The 19,627-nt window shown below is 37.1% G+C and overlaps 2 protein-coding genes across 2 annotated transcripts; one reads left to right on the forward strand and one right to left on the reverse strand.

Moving 5' to 3' along the window:
* Positions 1-3,259: 3,259 nt before the first annotated feature.
* Positions 3,260-8,638, reverse strand: mb (myoglobin). Its single transcript, XM_079422288.1, has 4 exons — positions 8,377-8,638; positions 7,069-7,154; positions 6,774-6,993; positions 3,260-4,886 (listed from the first exon to the last, which is right to left on the reverse strand). The coding sequence occupies exons 2-4, from the start codon at positions 7,149-7,151 to the stop codon at positions 4,746-4,748; spliced, it is 444 nt and encodes a 147-aa protein (XP_079278414.1). The 5' UTR covers positions 7,152-7,154; positions 8,377-8,638; the 3' UTR covers positions 3,260-4,745.
* Positions 8,639-14,276: 5,638 nt separating this feature from the next.
* Positions 14,277-19,420, forward strand: rab1aa (RAB1A, member RAS oncogene family a). Its single transcript, XM_079422355.1, has 6 exons — positions 14,277-14,473; positions 15,301-15,373; positions 15,608-15,703; positions 16,446-16,541; positions 16,634-16,765; positions 17,598-19,420. The coding sequence occupies exons 1-6, from the start codon at positions 14,460-14,462 to the stop codon at positions 17,793-17,795; spliced, it is 609 nt and encodes a 202-aa protein (XP_079278481.1). The 5' UTR covers positions 14,277-14,459; the 3' UTR covers positions 17,796-19,420.
* The last annotated feature ends 207 nt before the right edge of the window (positions 19,421-19,627 follow it).

Genomic DNA, 19,627 nt, shown 5'->3' on the forward strand with positions numbered 1-19,627 from the left:
TTTGGCTTTAACTATAAAAGTCATTAAAGTACCAAATTATAGGTCTGCTATTCTAAGGAGGTCACAGACTGAGACGCCGCTTCAGTTCATTCTCAGTGGCTTTGTGTGATTATTGTTCCATGATCTGCTCTGCTGGCGTCCATTAGAGTCCTTCACAAACACATCTACAGTGCAGCCGTCCCTCCAGAGACCTGCCTTTGTCCCACTCGACATTCTGTTACTGAATAATGCTGTGTGTGTGTGCGTGTGTGTGTGTGTGTGTGTGTGTGTGTGTGTTCACATGCTGAGACACTGGCAGGGCCGGGTGGCAGTGGATGCGTTTCTACCCGCACGTACCACTTTCACACACAGTCCTGCTCTTATTTATGGCCAGGTAAAGTGTGTGTTTGCTAAATGGTGCATCAATAATGGTATTGCTCATAGATACTGATCTGAACCAACCCCTGCCAGTAAGCGTTACCTGAAATCACATGTCTTGGTGAGGAAAGATGTGTCATTTTGGTTAAAGCTGCTTTAAAACAATGTATATTGTGGAAAGCAATACAAAAGTTCCTGCATCCAAAATGTCACAGTTCAAATTAATTTGCCCCAACTCTAAAAACTGACTTCACACTCGGAGCACCTGGTAACTGCAAAACAACACCCTAGAAACTATCCGGAAAATTCTAAAAAATTCTAGCAATGACATGGCAGCATATTAAACACCACTTGGAACACCTGGCAACTGCATAGAAACACCCTAGAAACATGTTAAAAACTACTTAGAACACCTGACAGCTGCATAGCAATGCCCTAGCAACCAGAAAACTCTAGCAACCATTTAGAAACATGTTCAAATCACATAGAACAGCTGTAAACTGCATAGCAACACCCCAGCAACCAGCGTACTCTTGCAACCATTTAGAAACATGTTCAGATCACATAGAACAGCTGGTAACTATAGCAACGCCCTAGCAACCAGCAAACTCTAGCAACCATTTAGAAACATGTTGAAAACGCTAGCAACCATGTGAAAATGTCACAAAACCGCTTAGAACACCTGGAAACTGCATAGAAATGCCCTAGCAACCAGAAAACTAGCAACCATTTAGAAACCTGTTCAAATCACATAGAACAGCTGGCAACTGCATAGCAACACCCTAGCAACCAGAAAACGCTAACAACCATGTAAAAATGTCACAAAACCGCTTAGAACACCTGACAACTGCATAGCTACGCCCTAGCAACCAGAAAACTAGCAACCATTTAGAAACCTGTTCAAATCACATAGAACAGCTGGCAACTGCATAGCAACACCCTAGCAACCAGCAAACTCTAGCAACCATTTAGAAACCTGTTCAAATCGCTTAGAACAGCTGGCAACTGCATAGCAATGCCCTAGCAACCATGTAAAAATGTCACAAAACCGCTTAGAACACCTGGAACCTGCATAGAAATGCCCTAGCAACCAGAAAACCTATCAATGCTATAGCAACAACCCATAAAAAACCTGAGTAGCTGCACAACAATGTGCTAAAAACCAATTAGAGCACCTTAAAACTGCATAGCAGCACCCTGGCAACCACCTAGTAACACTGGCATTGTGACAGTGAGATATGCATGATTAGGAACCACTCAATATAAATAATTTTTGCAGTGCATATTATTCATTATTAATTTCTTATTTCAGTGTTCATCTCAGCTTTCCTGCCCTGCCTCTTCCTCTCACAGTAGATAATACACGATGACACTGAGCTTCCTTACACACACACACACACACATTCAGGAGATGGTCAAAAAGTGCTCAGAAACCAGATGCTCTTTTTCAGCAGAACAATGCTGGTATTGAGGAGCAGAAATGCTTGATTCTAGAGCTCAGAGGAAAGTCTTTATGCTCAGAAGTCACTTTTATTGCTCAGGAGACTTTGAGTATTAACTTTCTCAAATGTTTCTCTTAGAATTTCTATTGATAGAAAAACTCAAATGATTCAATAATTGGAGTACAAACTGGGTTGTTGTTGTTGCTTTTTTAATACCACAGAACTGTAAAAATGACCATCTTCATCGTCCCCTATCCTACAATTTAAAAGGCTGCTATATATTCATAAATAAAAACCCACTTTATTAATGGAAAAATAAAATTATAGTTTGAATATGTATATTATTTGGCTGTAACTTTTAAATGTATGTATTTTCATTATTTGTTTAATTAATTTTAATTTTTTGTTTATTTGTCAATTTTTATTTATTTGAATCTTTTTATTTTAATCCAATTTTACTTATTTGTTGTAATCTCATTTTATATATTTATCTTAATCATCTTTTTATTTTACTTTTAATCTATATATGTATTTAATTATAATCCATATTTTATTTAATCTATTGTGTAGTTTTCTATTTTAATATACTTTTATTTTTACTCATTTTTAAAACCAACATTTCCACAAACCCCATCACGCCATTTATTTATTTATAAAACATTTTTTTTTTTTTTTTACAAATATTTGCACAGACTCCCGTTACTCCACTGCAGTCCCCTGTGAGTCCCCGAGCCCTAGCTTGAAAAGCCCAGGTCTAGCAAAGTAAAGGAGAATCATCTAAGAAGCAAAAAAGAAGCTCTCCTTTCAATCTCGTTGCTTTCTATGAGAAACGGGGATGTTAGAGTTCAGGCTGATATGCTTTATATGTCAGCAATCTCGTATGTGATATCATGTGGAGCTTTCGGGTATGAGGTCAGGTCTCCAAACACTCGACTACGTGACAACTAAAGGAAGGCAGAGAGAGAGAGAGAGAGAGAGTAACTGTTGTCATGTCTGCCGTGACAGAGACACCCCGCCGGGAGAACTTAACACATGCTCACTACATCTCTTAACACAACTGTAAAGTAAAAGCAAACAGCAGTTGTGGAGCAGGAAACCTCTGTGGTTTCAGTCACGTCCACAGACGTCCTGGAATGAGATTTGCGAGGGATGGAAAAGTGCGAGTGACTGTGACCGTGTGCGTTTGTGCACGGCTGCAGATCAGCCTGCAGTTTTCTGAGGATAAAGATTTCTGAGAAATAAGAGCAAGGGTCACAATGGCATGAATAAAGCTCATTCCAGACCCAGATCAAGGCAAGTGACTTAAGCTTGTGAATAAAACACTTGTCAAAAGGGACTGTAAACACATGCAGTCGTGATCCTTCAGATGCTTAGAAACTGCAAGCCCAACCGCAGTCATACTGCAGCCATAATTCATCTAGTATTTTGAATAAATATTTAGAGAGAGCTGGGTAGTAATTAATAACATGTAATCATTATGTAATAAGATTCCAAAAATTAATTTGACCACTGATTTAGAAAAATAATTTCAGGTTTAAGAAGTAGTATTTTAACACTGCATGACCTACTGATGATGAACACATTCATTATTAATTGAATTATCACTCAGTTATTTAACAGTGTATTTATATGTCTTTAGAAGGCTTTTGTCTTTCAAACACATTAAATGCACAAATTCACAAACTTTATCATCTGATCCTCTTTTACCTAATATATATTTTATTTGAAGTACCCCAGAGATAATATAAAATAAATAATTAAATATCACGTTCACAGTTCTCTGATGTTGGTTATGGCCACATGCAGGTAAACAAATAAAATATTTAATTTAACATTTTTATGATTTAATTCATTATTAGCTTCTCATTATATTCATAAACCCTCTGCAGTTTCTTCACAAACCCAGTTCGGGAAACCTTGACGTAATATAATGTTTAATGCACTTCATGTTGTTAATAACAATGAATGGAATATATCTTTGTGTTTTTTATATCAGGTTCATCCTATTTAAATCAATGTGATAAACAAGTTAGGACAAAAGTCATCTATAAGCAGTCTGATTATATTACTTAAAATGTTTACTACAAAGGATTACTTTACTAATTACTATTTTTGTCATGTAATTTGGAATCAATAACATTGTAATCTACACATGTAATATATATATTTAAATCAGCTCTGAAAAAACTTTATATTTGACTCTTTGCTATCTTAGTCCTATTATACTTATAGAAATAATGTCAAGAAATAGTGAGTGACAAACGTGACGTTTTTACTGCATGAATGACAAAAAGACGATTCAGTTTTTCAGCAGATAAAAGCAATGTTTATTAAGTGTTGCAAAACAAAAGCAAAGCAAATTATTTGTAACGCAGGTTAATAATAAAGCGAGAAACAAAGATGGCCTTTCAAAATAATAGAGGCGTCATTGGAATTAAACAATTTCCATCGTCATTTTCTCCCAAACTTAAATTATTTTATTAATGAGTGCAATTCAGAAGTTTAGTCCTAATCTGAGTCTCCTCCTGAGACCCTAACGCACCTACGGTCACTCATGACATCACCAGATCCGCTGACATTCTAAACGTGATGTGATTGGCTCTTAATCAGGTCAGGCGCCATCTTGGATCCAGGGTGGATGAAAACGAGGCTGTGCGGTATAGACCGTACAAGGTCCTAGATCACGTGATTTTCAACAGCTGAACAATCAGTATGTTGTCAGACAAAAGTACAATCCAGTGACACAGCCTCGATTTAATTCCCATCTAAATGAAACATGGGGCTATCCTGCCTAACACCTATAAACAGTTGCATGTTTACTTGGGTTTTTGACATGATTTGTTCTTTGAGGATAGTTTGTAATCGTATTGGCTGCACAGTAGCTTCTACTAACTAATGCATGAACAAGACAAGCGTTTTTCTGTGATGCCGCTGAGTCTGTGGCGCTTAACCGGCGAATCCGATCTCCTTGTAGTAAGTGTCGATGTCTCCGATCACGACATCCATGACTCTCCTGAACGCACTCGGTCCGGCCGGGTCCAGACCTGGCTTCTCCTCCATCACCTTCACCAGCACCTCCGTGATCAGCTGAACACACAAACACACAATGAGACACTATACACTTATGCACTTGTACTCAACCATGTAGTGTTTGGGTTATTTTTCATTAATAATCGGAATCTGATAGCCCCTCCACTTTTACTTTTGCTACATAATTAAAACTGCGACAGTTGAGTGCATGAAGTCAAAGCTACTAGAAGGCAAACCTACAACCTTTTGCCAGAAAAGTGTAATGGCTAATGCTAACGGTTCCGCTTTGGATGGAGACCAGAGGCCTTTTTTTTTTTAAATGGATCTCAGTGGAGGAAACGGCTTATCATTGAATGAATCTGCTAATCTTCAACATGTTTTACACTAAATACTTTTGGATTGAACTATTTTTAGAGTTTACACCGACGCTGTTTTATGAGAGAACTCACTGACTTTTTGCGACAGATGGGATACAGCTAACGGCATTTCCCATTCATTCCTATGGGATCCGTAAACGGCGATTGAGTGTCGTACAACTCTGACTGAAATTCAATGACGCCAAGGCTGTAATGTGATTGGTTATTAAGGGACACGTGATCCAAGTTATCCGTTATGCTTTCTCCAATAGTAAGTAATACTTGTACATCTTTGAATATTCATTGATTATTATGATGAATGCGAGATGGCTGCCGTGTCAAGGTATCTGGAGCAGACGAATAGGGACTCTACACATATCTATGGTCTGCTCGTCACTCCACGGAAGAGAGGGGTGGAGTCAGCAGAGCTCATTAGCATTTAAAGCAACATGAACTAGATCAGCGTGCTAAAAACAGAGCTGATTTTGACAGGGTAAAACAGGTGTTTTTTTACACTACCGTTGAGAAATTTTAACCAAAGTCTGTTATAGACCTTTCATTAAAGAATCATATCAACTTGTGTAAAATGGGCATCCGATGACCCCTTTAAAGTGCACTTTTTCTTTTGGAATTGTTCCGTGTGAATGCACTACTCGCAGTATTTGTACTACAAAACGTCATAGAATAGTGCACAAGTACACGATTTGGGACGCACCATCAGACACGACTGGCTGTTTATGCAGGAAAGTCAGTGTTTCGAAGAATGTGAAATCTGTCTGTGTGCATATGAAAGGAAGAGGGAGATTTCATCAAATTTCCTCTACAACTTGGGCAGCATGGATTTCATCCAAAACTGATGTGTATTTTTAGTATCATGTTGTTAGCTTGGTAACGTGCTAATGTCAACGGTGAAATCTACTGTTTTAATTCAAGTAGTATTTTTTATAGAAATAATGCATATAATCTATCTCTATTATGAACTTTTATATATAACTTGTTTCAAGTCATTTTAATTTTTAACTGGCTATATATTTAATCATTAATAAAAATATTTTATTATTTAAATATATAGTATACAGCATTCAAAATCGGTCTTTTTTGCAACAAAGAAAAAAAAAAAAAAAAAAAAAGTAAATATATAATAACCTAACATATTCCGCTGTTTAATTTCATTCATATATGTGACCCTGGACCACAAAACCAGTCTTAAGTGTCAATTTTTTGAAGTTGAGATTTATATGTCATCTGAAAGCTGAATAAATAATCTTTCCATTGATGTACGGTTTGTTACGATCGGACAATATTTGGTTGAGATGCAACTATTTGAAAATCTGGAATCTGAGGGTGCAAAAAAAAAAAAAAATCAAAATATTGAGAAAATCACCTTTAAAGCTGTCCAAATGAAGTTCTTAGCAATGAATATTACTAATCAAAAATTAAATTTGTATTTACAGTAGGAAATTTACAAAATATCTTCAATTTTGACCCATACAATGTATTTTTGGCTACTGCTACAAATATACCCCAGCGACTTAAGACTGGTTTTGTGGTCCAGGGTCAGGCTGTGACTGAAAGTGTCCCGTGTTACCCTGAAGTTTTTGAGGGCGATCTTGTGCGTGTTGGCGTGTGTGGTGGCCAGCGGTTTGAGGAGGGCATCGTGATCTCCTTTGGCCTTCAGCAGCTCGCCCAGCTTCTTCAGCACGGTCGCTCCGTGGGCCGCCACCGCCGCGTTTCCCGCCAGATCAGACTGAGAGATGCTCACGAACTTCGGGAACAGCTTCTGAGTATCCGGATGCTCCTTAAACAAACTGAACAGAGAGAAAACCTCAGGCAGGCCTCAGCAGACCACATTGACGTTAATCAGGCTCGCATCGGGAACTGACCGGGTCAGAACTTCTCCTCCGTGACCCACATAGTCGGCCTCGATGCCCTCCCAGCATTTCAGAACCAGATCGTAATCGGCCATCGTCTGCGTGAGAAAACAAACCAGAAAGAAAAAAAAAAAACCACACCTGTCATTAATAACCAGCCAAAATTCTTCTGCGAACATTTCAGCCATTTGGAATTGCATTTGCATCGTTAAACAAGGCGTTTATGGGCGATGCGTTTCAGTATGTGCTGATCAGATTAGCATCACATGGCCTTCGCTTCACTCATGACAGGTCTTTCAAAGCCACTTTAAAACTTGTCAGGCAGAAGAGCCTATGGACATGCATTATTTATCATTTACACACATTAAATAAATTAGCGCTGTGAGCATATGCGTTTTTAGATGGATGACTGACCTCAACATTTGACCTCTAAAGAACTTATAAATTAGCCAAATTAGTACCATTTGTCCAATAAATAGACCTTAAAATAGATTATTTTTTAATCAACATTCATGTTTGTTTGCATTTTGCTTGGCTGACTGTTTGCATTAATCAAAATAATGTAGCTTCTATTGTAATTATTAATATTCCTCAGACTCAAACCCCTGCAGTAGAGTTCATTAAAGTGCTGCGTGTTGCATGAGGCGACTGGAGTAACTTGAGTTTGAGGCTCCAGTGATCTGGAACCCTTGAGTGACCTTGAGAGCTTCCAGATTTACTAAACGATATGTAGATCCCGTCTAGCCCTGCACCACAGCCACACACTCCACCGATTATTTACAGGCCAATAAATCAGCATTTTTTTTTTTTCCCTTTCCTAAAAACTGCCCTTTTTCCTTTCAATTTGGACTTTTTTGTATGTGTTTTTCCTTTCATTTACATTTAAAAAAAACAACAACATTGAAATATCATTTTTAATTATTAGTTTTTTCCTCTGTAAAAAAATTCTACATTGAAATAAAATTTACTAGTTACTTTTTTACTAGTTTTAACTTTCTCAACAAATTCTGCAACTAATTACTTTTGAGTTTAATTTCAGCTTTCTAATTTTAAATTAATTCTGCTACAAATTATATTTTAATAAACTACAATTTAAATGTTATGGTTCATTTTAAATTGTTAAATGTACTGGTTTGCCCTTCTTATGCTGCAAAAAAAATTAAAAGTACTGTTATTTTTACTTAAAATGATCAAAACAATGTCTGGAAAAAAATACATTTTAAGTATTAAAATAACCTCTAGGAATGATGCAGTCTGCTGGCAACAATTTGCGTCTTAACTTTTGCACAAAGCATGAGAAAGTCCAGTCAAGCTCCTTACCGATATCGGCGTCCTCTCTGAAGAGTGTGTGACTGGATGTGGGTTTGGAAAACTCCCTAAATGAGCTCAGATCATCACTTTTCCCCCACTTTCACCTTTTATACAGCGTCCTTGCGATGTCACTGCCCCTCACCTGCCAATCACACTGTCCCCTCTCCTTGTCTTGAAATGTTAACCCCACCCCTCCATTTACCCCACCAACACACGCACACACACACACACACACAAACACACACACACTGATCTGCGACAAAAGCCATCTGAGATGCTCTCTGTATTATTCCACAGCAGTTGCATTGCTACACAACACACAGATGCCCACCTGCACAACTATATTCATTTCAAGTCATCCTGAGATGTGCCAGATGTTTGTTTTCTAGTTTTTCTGCTTTCACAGCATCATCATTCCCACTTTGTCATGCTCTTCTGAGAGTTCATGAAGTGGAAAACCAGATGAGGCGTCTCTGAGTTTGATTTGGGGTGAATGGATGAACGTTCAAGGCTTTATAGGAGAGTTTGGCTCAGGAAAACAAAACAATGACCGACACGTGTGCAAACAAACACAGGAAAACACCACTTAACCTCAATCCCCATGCTTTTTATATATAAAATATGAACAATACAGCAATAAAGGCAGTGTAGCCCTGTCGTTGGCCCTATCTGTCCTAGCACTCATTGTCTGTCACCAGACAGGTGTATTAATAGCATTTGTAGGGTTGTGGAACATGTGTGTATTTGGACAAGGGAAAAGCCATTTGGACAGGTTCAAAGACGGGTCAAGATCAGTGTCCACTGCCAAACTACCAAAACCTGGCAGAAAGGACAGGAGCTAAATACGTTGGTACCAACTCTGAACTTCAAACACTTTCCATGAGATAAAGATAGTTAACCCTCTGGTTGTGTTCGGACTCCGGTCACGCCTTTTGTGTTACCGGTCAAAAATGACCGGACTCCAAACAACTGCTTATAAATCTGTCAATATGCTATATTATCACCAAATATTGCATTCAATCTTTTTGTCAACTTGTTTTCTTTCATTTAGGACTGGTTTTGTGTTTCTATTTGCTTCTGTTTAATCGTAGGCCTCATTTATCCGAGAGTAGGTACCTCATTTTTTGAGTGAAAAAATAATTTTTTTATGAATAATTTTCACAATATGAGAGAAAAAATTATGAAAATTTGCACTGTTTCTCACACTAGTGTACTTTAATGTTTAATCAAGAAGTTTGCTTTTAAATGCTTTTATTTTGTACAAAATTGCAAAAAGTCACACTCGTGGTGTTCCCGGTCAAAAATGACCGGACTCCAAACAACTGCTTATAAATCTGTCATTATGCTATATTATCACTAAATATTGGATTCAATCTTTTTGTCAACTTGTTTTCTTTCATTTAGGACTGGTTTTGTGTTTCTATTTGCTTCTGATTAATCATAAGCCTCATTTATCTGAGAGTAGGTACCTCATTTTTTGGGTAAAAAAAAATTTTTTATGAATAATTTTCACAATATTAAACAAAAAATTATAAAAATTTGCACTGTTTCTCACACTAGTGTACTTTAATGTTTAATCAGGAAGTTTGCTTTTAAATGCTTTTATTTTGTACAAAATTGCAAAAAGTCACACTCGTGGTGTTCCCGGTCAAAAATGACCGGACTCCAAACAACTGCTTATAAATCTGTCATTATGCTATATTATCACCAAATATTGGATTCAATCTTTTTGTCAACTTGTTTTCTTTCATTTAGGACTGGTTTTGTGTTTCTATTTGCATCCGATTAATCGTAGGCCTCATTTATCTGAAAGTAGGTACCTCATTTTTTGAGTGAAAAAATAATTTTTTATGAATAATTTTCACAATATGAGAGAAAAAATTATGAAAATTTGCACTGTTTCTCACACTAGTGTACTTTAATGTTTAATCAAGAAGTTTGCTTTTAAATGCTTTTATTTTGTACAAAATTGCAAAAAGTCACACTCGTGGTGTTCCCGGTCAAAAATGACCGGACTCCAAACAACTGCTTATAAATCTGTCATTATGCTATATTATCACCAAATATTGGATTCAATCTTTTTGTCAACTTGTTTTCTTTCATTTAGGACTGGTTTTGTGTTTCTATTTGCATCTGATTAATCGTAGGCCTCATTTATCTGAAAGTAGGTACCTCATTTTTTGAGTGAAAAAATAACTTTTTATGAATAATTTTCACAATATGAGAGAAAAAATTATGAAAATTTGCACTGTTTCTCACACTAGTGTGCTTTAATGTTTAATCAAGAAGTTTGCTTTTAAATGCTTTTATTTTGTACAAAATTGCACAAAGTAACACTTGTCAAAAATGGCCGGCCATTGAAAGTGAATGGGGAAGAATGAAAGAAACAACTAGTGTTCAGGAGCATGTTGTGCTTGCAAACATAAATGCCTTGGACCAGTGCGTGCATGTATACTCATGCTATCACACACACACACACACACACACACACACACACACACACACACACACACACACACATCTATGCATACAAACTATTGTATTACACTTATTTCATCCTACCCTGAACTGTATGCAATATGCTTTTATGAATCTCATATTATAACTCTCTCTCTCTCACACACACACACACACACAATGCACACAAATGCTCAAACTGCCTTGTCTTTGGCCTGCATTGACTTCAAAATAATCTTTTTTTTTCCATCCCTCGACCAGAACGTTACATCAACTTCAGCTGGGTCCTCAAAATCAGAAGATTGCTTCTTTTCAGTTGTTGCAAGGTTTTCAGCTTGTCCAGTGATATTTTTATCTTCCAATATATCTTGCAATGCATCGTCACTGTAAAATTCTTCTTCAGTTGTCTCTTCCTCGTGTAAATGACAAGCAAGGCACTGTGAGGCATTTGTATGCTCTAGCATTTAATTGTAAACTTTCGTTTACTCTGAGAGAACATGAAAGCCTCTAAACATATTGTCATAATGTTTTGTCTAGTACGGAACCGCTTAGAGCTCATGGTGGTGGAAAGATTTCGGGGTGGGTGAAAAAAAATCGGGGTGGGAGGAAAAAAATATTTTTCAAATCTTTTGCGTTCCCTCACAAAACTTTGCGTTCTCTCGCAAAGATGTCTTTGCGTACATATTTGCAAGAGAACGCAAACATCTTTGCTAGAGAACACAAAGTTTTGCGAGAGAACGCAAACATCTTTGCTAGAGAACACAAAGTTTTGCGAGAGAACGCAAACATCTTTGCGAGAGAACGCAAACATCTTTGCTAGAGAACACAAAGTTTTGCGAGAGAACGCAAACATCTTTGCGAGAGAACGCAAACATCTTTGCTAGAGAACACAAAGTTTTGCGAGAGAACGCAAACATCTTTGCTAGAGAACACAAAGTTTTGCGAGAGAACGCAAACATCTTTGCTAGAGAACACAAAGTTTTGCGAGAGAACGCAAACATCTTTGCGAGAGAACGCAAACATCTTTGCGAGAGAACGCAAACATCTTTGCTAGAGAACACAAAGTTTTGCGAGAGAACGCAAACATCTTTGCGAGAGAACGCAAACATCTTTGCGAGAGAACAAAGTTTTGCGAGAGAACGCAAACATCTTTGCGAGAGAACACAAAGTTTTGCGAGAGAACGCAAACATCTTTGAGAGAGAACGCAAACATCTTTGAGAGAGAACGCAAACATCTTTGAGAGAGAACGCAAACATCTTTGAGAGAGAACGCAAACATCTTTGCGAGAGAACACAAAGTTTTGCGAGAGAACGCAAACATCTTTGAGAGAGAACGCAAACATCTTTGCGAGAGAACACAAAGTTTTGCGAGAGAACGCAAACATCTTTGAGAGAGAACGCAAACATCTTTGCGAGAGAACGCAAACATCTTTGAGAGAGAACGCAAACATCTTTGCGAGAGAACACAAAGTTTTGCGAGAGAACGCAAACATCTTTGCGAGAGAACGCAAACATCTTTGCGAGAGAACGCAAAAGATTTGAAAAATATTTTTTCCTCCCACCCCGAATTTTTTTCACCCACCCCGAAATCTTTCCACCACCATGAGCTCTAAGGGGCTCCGTAGTCTAGAATATGTGGTGAAAGAAAAGATTATTTTTGAGGTCAATGCAGGCTAAAGACAAGGCAGTCTGAGCGTGTGTGTGTGTGTGTGTGTGTGTGTGTGAGAGAGAGAGAGAGAGAGAGAGAGAGAGAGATCCTTTTTTATTCATAAAAGGATATTGCATGCAGTTCAGGGTAGGATGAAATAGGTGTAATAAAATAGTTTGTATGCATGGATGGATGGGTGTGTGTGTGTGTGTGCGCGTGCGTGTGTGCGCATGTGTGTGTGTGATAGCTTGAGTATAAATGCATCCACACATGCAAAGGTCCAAGGTCTTTGTTTGCAAGCACAACATGCTCCTGAACACTAGTTGTTTCTTTCATTCTTCCCCATTCACTTTCAATGGCCGGCCATTTTTGACAAGTGTTACTTTGTGCAATTTTGTACAAAATAAAAGCATTTAAAAGCAAACTTCTTGATTAAACATTAAAGTACACTAGTGTGAGAAACAGTGCATATTTTCATAATTTTTTCTCTCATATTGTGAAAATTATTCATAAAAAATGCTTTTTTCACTCAAAAAATTAGGTGCCTACTTTCAGATAAATGAGGCCTACGATTAATCGGATGCAAATAGAAACACAAAACCAGTCCTAAATGAAAGAAAACAAGTTGACAAAAAGATTGAATCCAATATTTGGTGATAATATAGCATAATGACAGATTTATAAGCAGTTGTTCGGAGTCCGGTCATTTTTGACCGGGAACACCACGAGTGTGACTTTTTGCAATTTTGTACAAAATAAAAGCATTTAAAAGCAAACTTCCTGATTAAACATTAAAGTACACTAGTGTGAGAAACAGTGCAAATTTTTATAATTTTTTGTTTAATATTGTGAAAATTATTCATAAAAAATAATTTTTTCACTCAAAAAATTAGGTGCCTACTCTCAGATAAATGAGGCTTACGATTAATCAGAAGCAAATAGAAACACAAAACCAGTCCTAAATGAAAGAAAACAAGTTGACAAAAAGAATGAATCCAATATTTAGTGATAATATAGCATAATGACAGATTTATAAGCAGTTGTTCGGAGTCCGGTCATTTTTGACCGGGAACACAACGAGTGTGACTAGGTGAAATAAAACCCACAAAAAATTACGAAAATTCTAAAAAAATTTATGAGAAATACTTGTACCCTATGTGCGCAAAGTCAGTAAGTTTGAGTCCAATGCGATAACGTTAACTAGTATTTTCAGGAAAAAGAAAAAAAAATTCTTGTCAATTTGACCCGAACACAACCAGAGGGTTAAACAGCTGTGCTTCAGTCACCAAGAGTAAGAAAAAGAGAGAAAATGTGCTCTGTCTTTGTCAACTCGCTGACCTTTTATAGGCCAGTTAATGTTAATGATGACAGTGATCCGAGACAGTCTTTGGCTTGATTACAGCGCCATCTAGAGACATAAAACTGCTAACGTGCCTACAGTGCTTTCATGCGTACTCGATTTAAAGTTTAAAAACTACGTTTTGACGGCAAGTGTTGGGCTTCAGAAGCGTAGTAGACATGTAGATCCAGTGTTGGTCGACTAAAAGTTATTTAAAAGCAAAACAAAAACATTTCAAACTTTTTTTTTCCCGATTTGAGGCAAAATAAAAGTCGTTTGGAAACGTCCAAATAATATCCCTAATATAATACATATATTTTTTTTATATGTTTAGAAATATAACCGGTAAATAGTACATTAGGACATCTTCTAATTTATGAAAGAGTAATAATAGCATTGATGTGTCTTCGGGGTCAGGACTTTTATTTTGGCGAGTCGTGCAGCGAAAGCGACTCGTCTCTTATTATTCAAGCTTCACGAGCGAGTGGCCATTTTTATGTGCGTCCGGATCCTGCTTCTGCTCGTTTCTCTCCTAAATCCGCGTTTAACACCGATTAATAACGGATATCACCGGCAAACCAGCCTCGAACTGTAATCGCCTTCATCGCAGAGAAAAAAACGACCGATAATTTGTGAGTCCTCGTCAACATGAATCCTGAATAGTAAGTTTGTGTAGAGAAGCACGGATGACACATCAAACACACAACACCTGCTTCATTATTATTCATAAATCATTACAGCGACAGCTAGATTAAATACTGGAGTACACTACATATTCATTTGATGTGTTATTACTTATCACAACAGTGCGGTGCCTCTTTAACCAGATCAACCAACCGGGAGTCCTTCCGGTTTGATTTAAAAGTACTAATTTGTATAAATATTGGCGTTTGCGTACATATATGTGTGGTAATGTTTTAAATAACGATGTGTAGAGTAACTGTCAGCCTGTTTGTGCAGCTCTCTGAGTGCCACGTCGTAAGAATGAACTGATAACTTGAGATAACTCTGTATAATTACTCCTCGTGTTTATAATCAAATCAAGTCATCCTCAGGCTTGTTCATCTGAGAGCTGATCATGTACTGTCACTCCTGTGCTGATGAAATCTGATCTTAGGCCTGAATTTACTGACTTTATGACATGTTGAGCTTAGTTTCAGGGGCTGTTGGGTAATTAAGTCAACACAAGACTGCTATATCATGTGAATCTGTCGTACACATGAATCTGAAGGAAACTGTCTTTGCATCATGACACTGTTTTCTTTTTGTATCATGCAAAATGTACTTTTCTTTTGATTTTGGGGTAAGGTATGAGCCTCATATTTTCATCCTCCATTTATTTCATGGCGGTCACATGATCATTGAGACATAATGACACACACACATACATGTGTTGCGTAATGTAATTCTCACTTCCACATCACACATGACACCAGTGACCGGAGCAAAGGTGATGGAGGCATTAATCATCCTCTGGTTTGTGTTTCAGTGATTACCTGTTCAAGCTCCTGCTGATTGGAGACTCTGGCGTGGGGAAGTCCTGTCTCCTGCTGCGTTTCGCTGTAAGTTACTGGCCTGTCATTAAGATGCTGTTTACACACACACACGGTCAGATAGTGCCTCTAATAGCGCAGGTGATTTGACTGTCAAAGAGCTCCATGCTAAAGGTGAAGGATGTCGTTTCTGCAGCTGCAATCGGACTGAAAACTCAAATTTTTGTATTTGTTTTTAGTGTATGTGTGTGAAAGCTATCCATTGCCTTATCCGTGATTGTGTGTGTGTGTGCGTTTCCTCAGGACGACACGTATACGGAGAGCTACATCAGCACGATCGGAGTGGACTTCAAAATCAGGACGATAGAGCTCGATGGAAAGACCATCAAACTACAGATCGTAAGTGCGCTCCACTTTAACTCCTGAAGCGCTTCTAGTTGTGCAAGCTTGATTTTATGCACACTGTAAAAAAATAGTTAAAAGTTAAAATAAAATGCTACCCTGCTGACTTAATTTTTAGTTTAGTCAACTAAAATATTCCAGTTGTCCCTTAAATTAACATCGAGTAACTTAACATTTCAAGTTGACTAAACTAAAAGTCAGCGGGGTAACAAATTATTTTAAGTTGAGACTTTTTATTTTACAGTGCATAGTAAAATAAAACTATTGCTAGCTTCCAAAAACATTAATTACATTTTTTCTTTTTTTGTATCGGTGAGTGTTTTAAATGTTTATGAAATTTATAATTTATTTGATCAAAAATACAGTACAAATTGTGAAATATTTTTACTGTTTAAAATGACAGTTTTCTGTCTGAATATATTGTAAAATGTAATTTATTCCTGTGATCAAAGCTGAATTTTACTGCAGTCTTAATATACTGATTTGCTGCTCAAGAAACATTTCTGATTATTAAACCGTTCATGTTTTTTTTGTGGAAACTGATACATTTTATTTTTCAGGTTTCTTTGATGGATAGAAAGTTCAAAAGTACAGCAGTTATTTTAACTAGAAATCTTCTGTAAACATCTTTGTCGCTTTTGAATGATTTAATGCTTCCTTTCTGAACAAAAGTTGCTCATATATTTGAAAAGAGCAGGTTTAGGTCAATCAGTGCTGAATGTGTTTGCTGTGTTGTCAGTGGGACACGGCCGGTCAGGAGCGGTTTCGCACCATCACGTCCAGCTACTACAGAGGAGCTCACGGGATCATCGTTGTTTACGATGTCACGGATCAGGTGACCAAGCATTCCTTGAGAATGACCTTTCACACACAGCGCTGAGAGCGAAGCGTTTAGTCAGTCGTGTTTTAATCTGAGTGTTTCCTCAGGAGTCCTTCAACAACGTCAAACAGTGGCTTCAGGAGATCGATCGCTACGCTAGTGAAAACGTCAACAAGCTCCTGGTGGGAAACAAGTGTGATCTGACCACTAAGAAAGTTGTGGATTACACAGCAGCGAAGGTATAAGATCTGTCTCGTGATTCACCAAAATCATAACACCGTATAGCTGTTTTAACATCATTCACTGGATGATGTCTCCCACTGTGCAGAAAAACCTGTTTGCAACACGAAAGACTGGCTGATTAATATTTTACATAATTAAGAATGAATTTAATTATGATTTATTATTATTTGTTAAACATTAAATGTGTTAATTATTAAATAATAAAGTAATTGCAGTTAATAATGTATGTAAAAAAAAAAACTTTCCTGATTGCAGACTGTGAGAGTAGCTGATTATTTAAATTTATATTTATTATGTTTTAAAATAATAAATTATTACAATGAATAGTCTCTCTGTACTTTCCTTGTTATTCAGAAGACTAGCTGATTAATAGCCTAAATTATCAATTATTTAAATATTTATTACTAAACATTAAATAATTGATCATTTATGAATAATTTATTTAAAAAAACTTCTTGCAAATCAAGTGTTATTTTATCATTATTAACATTATTACATTAACATTTTAATTGTTTAAAATTGTAATAAATTACATTTAAAAAATAAAAAGTAATTTATTACATTTAAGACGCCAGTTTTATTTCCTTTCTGTTCTACATTCATTTCAAATATATCATGTATGTATTTGTTTGTAATTAGTACTAAGGTCAGGTGTGCTTAATCACAGAAAATTGCTTAACATTTATTAATAACATTTTTTTTATTTATAGTCCTAAATACTATGTAGGTTAGAATATTTAAATATATTGTATCAACATAAATAAAACCAATTTTTTCATTTAATTCCTGAACTAAATACCCAGTTTTGTCTGTTGTTTTGTGTTCCAGGAGTTTGCGGACTCTCTCGGCATCCCGTTCCTAGAAACGAGCGCCAAGAGCTCCAGTAATGTGGAACAGGCCTTCATGACCATGGCAGCAGAGATCAAGAGGAGAATGGGCCCCGGAGCCACTGCGGGAGGCTCCGAGAAATCCAATGTCAAGATTCAGAGCACGCCGGTCAAGACGTCCTCTGGAGGATGCTGCTGAGACCCAGCGTCCGACCAGCGACAGTAACGTTACCAACCATACGCCACAGCTGAGTTAGCTGAGTGTGTGTGTATGTGTGTGTGTGTGTGAGAGAGAGAGAGTGTGTGTGTGTGTGTGTGTGTGTATGTGCAATAAAGACTGAGAATATTAAAGATAAGGAGAGTAAGAGAGGATCAAATTAAACATTGCCTGATTTGAATCATGCATGCACATCGATGCATGACCAGACAAACACGCGTCCAACTGTCTGCCGGCTTAACGGCTCAAATTCTGTACGCTCGTTAGACAAGCATCCAAAAGCACTACCGGACTCCGGTGTTGTTTTTAGAGGAGCGTGACCAGGTTTGTCTTTGAACTTCCTCTTTGGAACTTTGAAGGAAGCGGTGGACTGTGATGTCATAACTGACCTCGGAACAGCGGGTTCCGTTACTATGGTTCCCAGTGGGGTTGCTACGGCGACCTCTCCTTCAACCGCTGCCTTCTCTCTCGTTTGGTGGACCGTTCGCAGGTTTGACCATTTCTTCTGTTGTTTTGTTTTTTATTTGTGCTCTGCAGCATTTCAGTGGTCCTCTGAGCGTGACCAATGAGCTAGTCATGTTTCTGACCTGTGCTTGTTGTTTGCCACGTTTCTAACAGCGCTATCATTCTGTGCAAATTTTTTTTTGTGGTATAATTTGGAAATCAAGAACCAAATCCTGGGCCGCTTGTTGTTTACTGGCATAGTTCACCTAAAAATCTCTTACTCTCCCTCAGGTTGTTCCAGAGATGTATGAGTTTTTTTTTCTTCTGTTGATCACAAAAGATGTTAGTTATTTTGGATATTTAGTTGCCGGTAGCCATTCACTTCCATAGTGTGGGGAAAAAAATACAGTGGAAGTCTATGGCTACCGGCAACTATTTGGTTCTCAACTGTCTTCAGACTATCTTCTTTTGTGTTCAACAGAAGAAAGAAACTCTGACGGGTTTCGTACAAGATCAGGGTGAATGAATGATGAACTATGCCTTTAAATGTCTATTATCAATTAGTTATTATTTCTCTTAATTAGTTTTGATGCTTATAATTCATGTATATTATATGGAAGCTTGTTTTTGTATCCATGGGTTAAAAAAACTACTTTTTACCTCACAATTCTGACTTTTTTTCTCGCGTTAAATTTAAATATAATGTCAGAATTGCAATATATAAACTCACAATTCAGTTTCTTGCAAGATTACAATTTTAATTTTTTGTAATTCCATGGCGGAATTTTTTGTTTGTTTCTTTCAGTCGCATTTGTTAAAGAAAGTCTGAGTTGTGAGACAAAAAGTTGATTTTTTTTTTAACTCTGTGTTGGAAACAAGCTTCAGTAATTTCCTGTATGTTGGACTCGGCGTTTGTTTACTGACAGCACGAGCAGCATCACTGTAACAAGAGCTATAGCAGATCTATGTATAAATGTTATCTATATAAATCCCACAAATATACAGGAAATGACATCACAATAGATAAAGCAGCATTGCTTGTGTAACTTTTTGTTTTTATGGAGATAATGCTCTTTTTCTCCTGTATTTTTGTTTTCTTTTACGTCACACTATGTTTAAATAAACTATGAAGGAAAAGTTTAATAAAAATGGTTTTAACTGGAGTGTTTGGTAACATGTTTCATGTGTTCCATCAGCCGCTGAAACTCTCTCCCAATTTCTCTCAAGATGGGGACGGAAGAGCTGTCAGTCAAAACATGGCACAACAAAGTAACTGGCGTTATTTATTTGAATAGTAACTTGGATATTTTCTTGAAATTTAAAAGTAATGCAATGCTTTACTAGTTACTTGGGAAAAAAGTAATCTGATT

Source organism: Barbus barbus (assembly GCF_936440315.1).
Source record: "Barbus barbus genome assembly, chromosome: 7".
In the NCBI taxonomy this organism is placed as follows: Eukaryota; Metazoa; Chordata; class Actinopteri; order Cypriniformes; family Cyprinidae; genus Barbus; species Barbus barbus.

Bases quoted from the DNA above. Each gene is read 5' to 3' on its own strand.
- rab1aa (XM_079422355.1), top strand. The intron at 15,704-16,445 runs GTAAGTGCGCTC...CTGTGTTGTCAG, and splicing joins AGACCATCAAACTACAGATC to TGGGACACGGCCGGTCAGGA. The intron at 16,766-17,597 runs GTATAAGATCTG...TTTGTGTTCCAG, and splicing joins TGGATTACACAGCAGCGAAG to GAGTTTGCGGACTCTCTCGG.
- mb (XM_079422288.1), bottom strand. From the start codon at position 7,151: ATGGCCGATTACGATCTGGTTCTGAAATGCTGGGAGGGCATCGAGGCC. The intron at 6,994-7,068 runs GTCAGTTCCCGA...CTCTCTGTTCAG, and splicing joins GGAGGAGAAGTTCTGACCCG to TTTGTTTAAGGAGCATCCGG. The intron at 4,887-6,773 runs GTAACACGGGAC...TTGTGTGTTCAG, and splicing joins TCGCCCTCAAAAACTTCAGG to CTGATCACGGAGGTGCTGGT.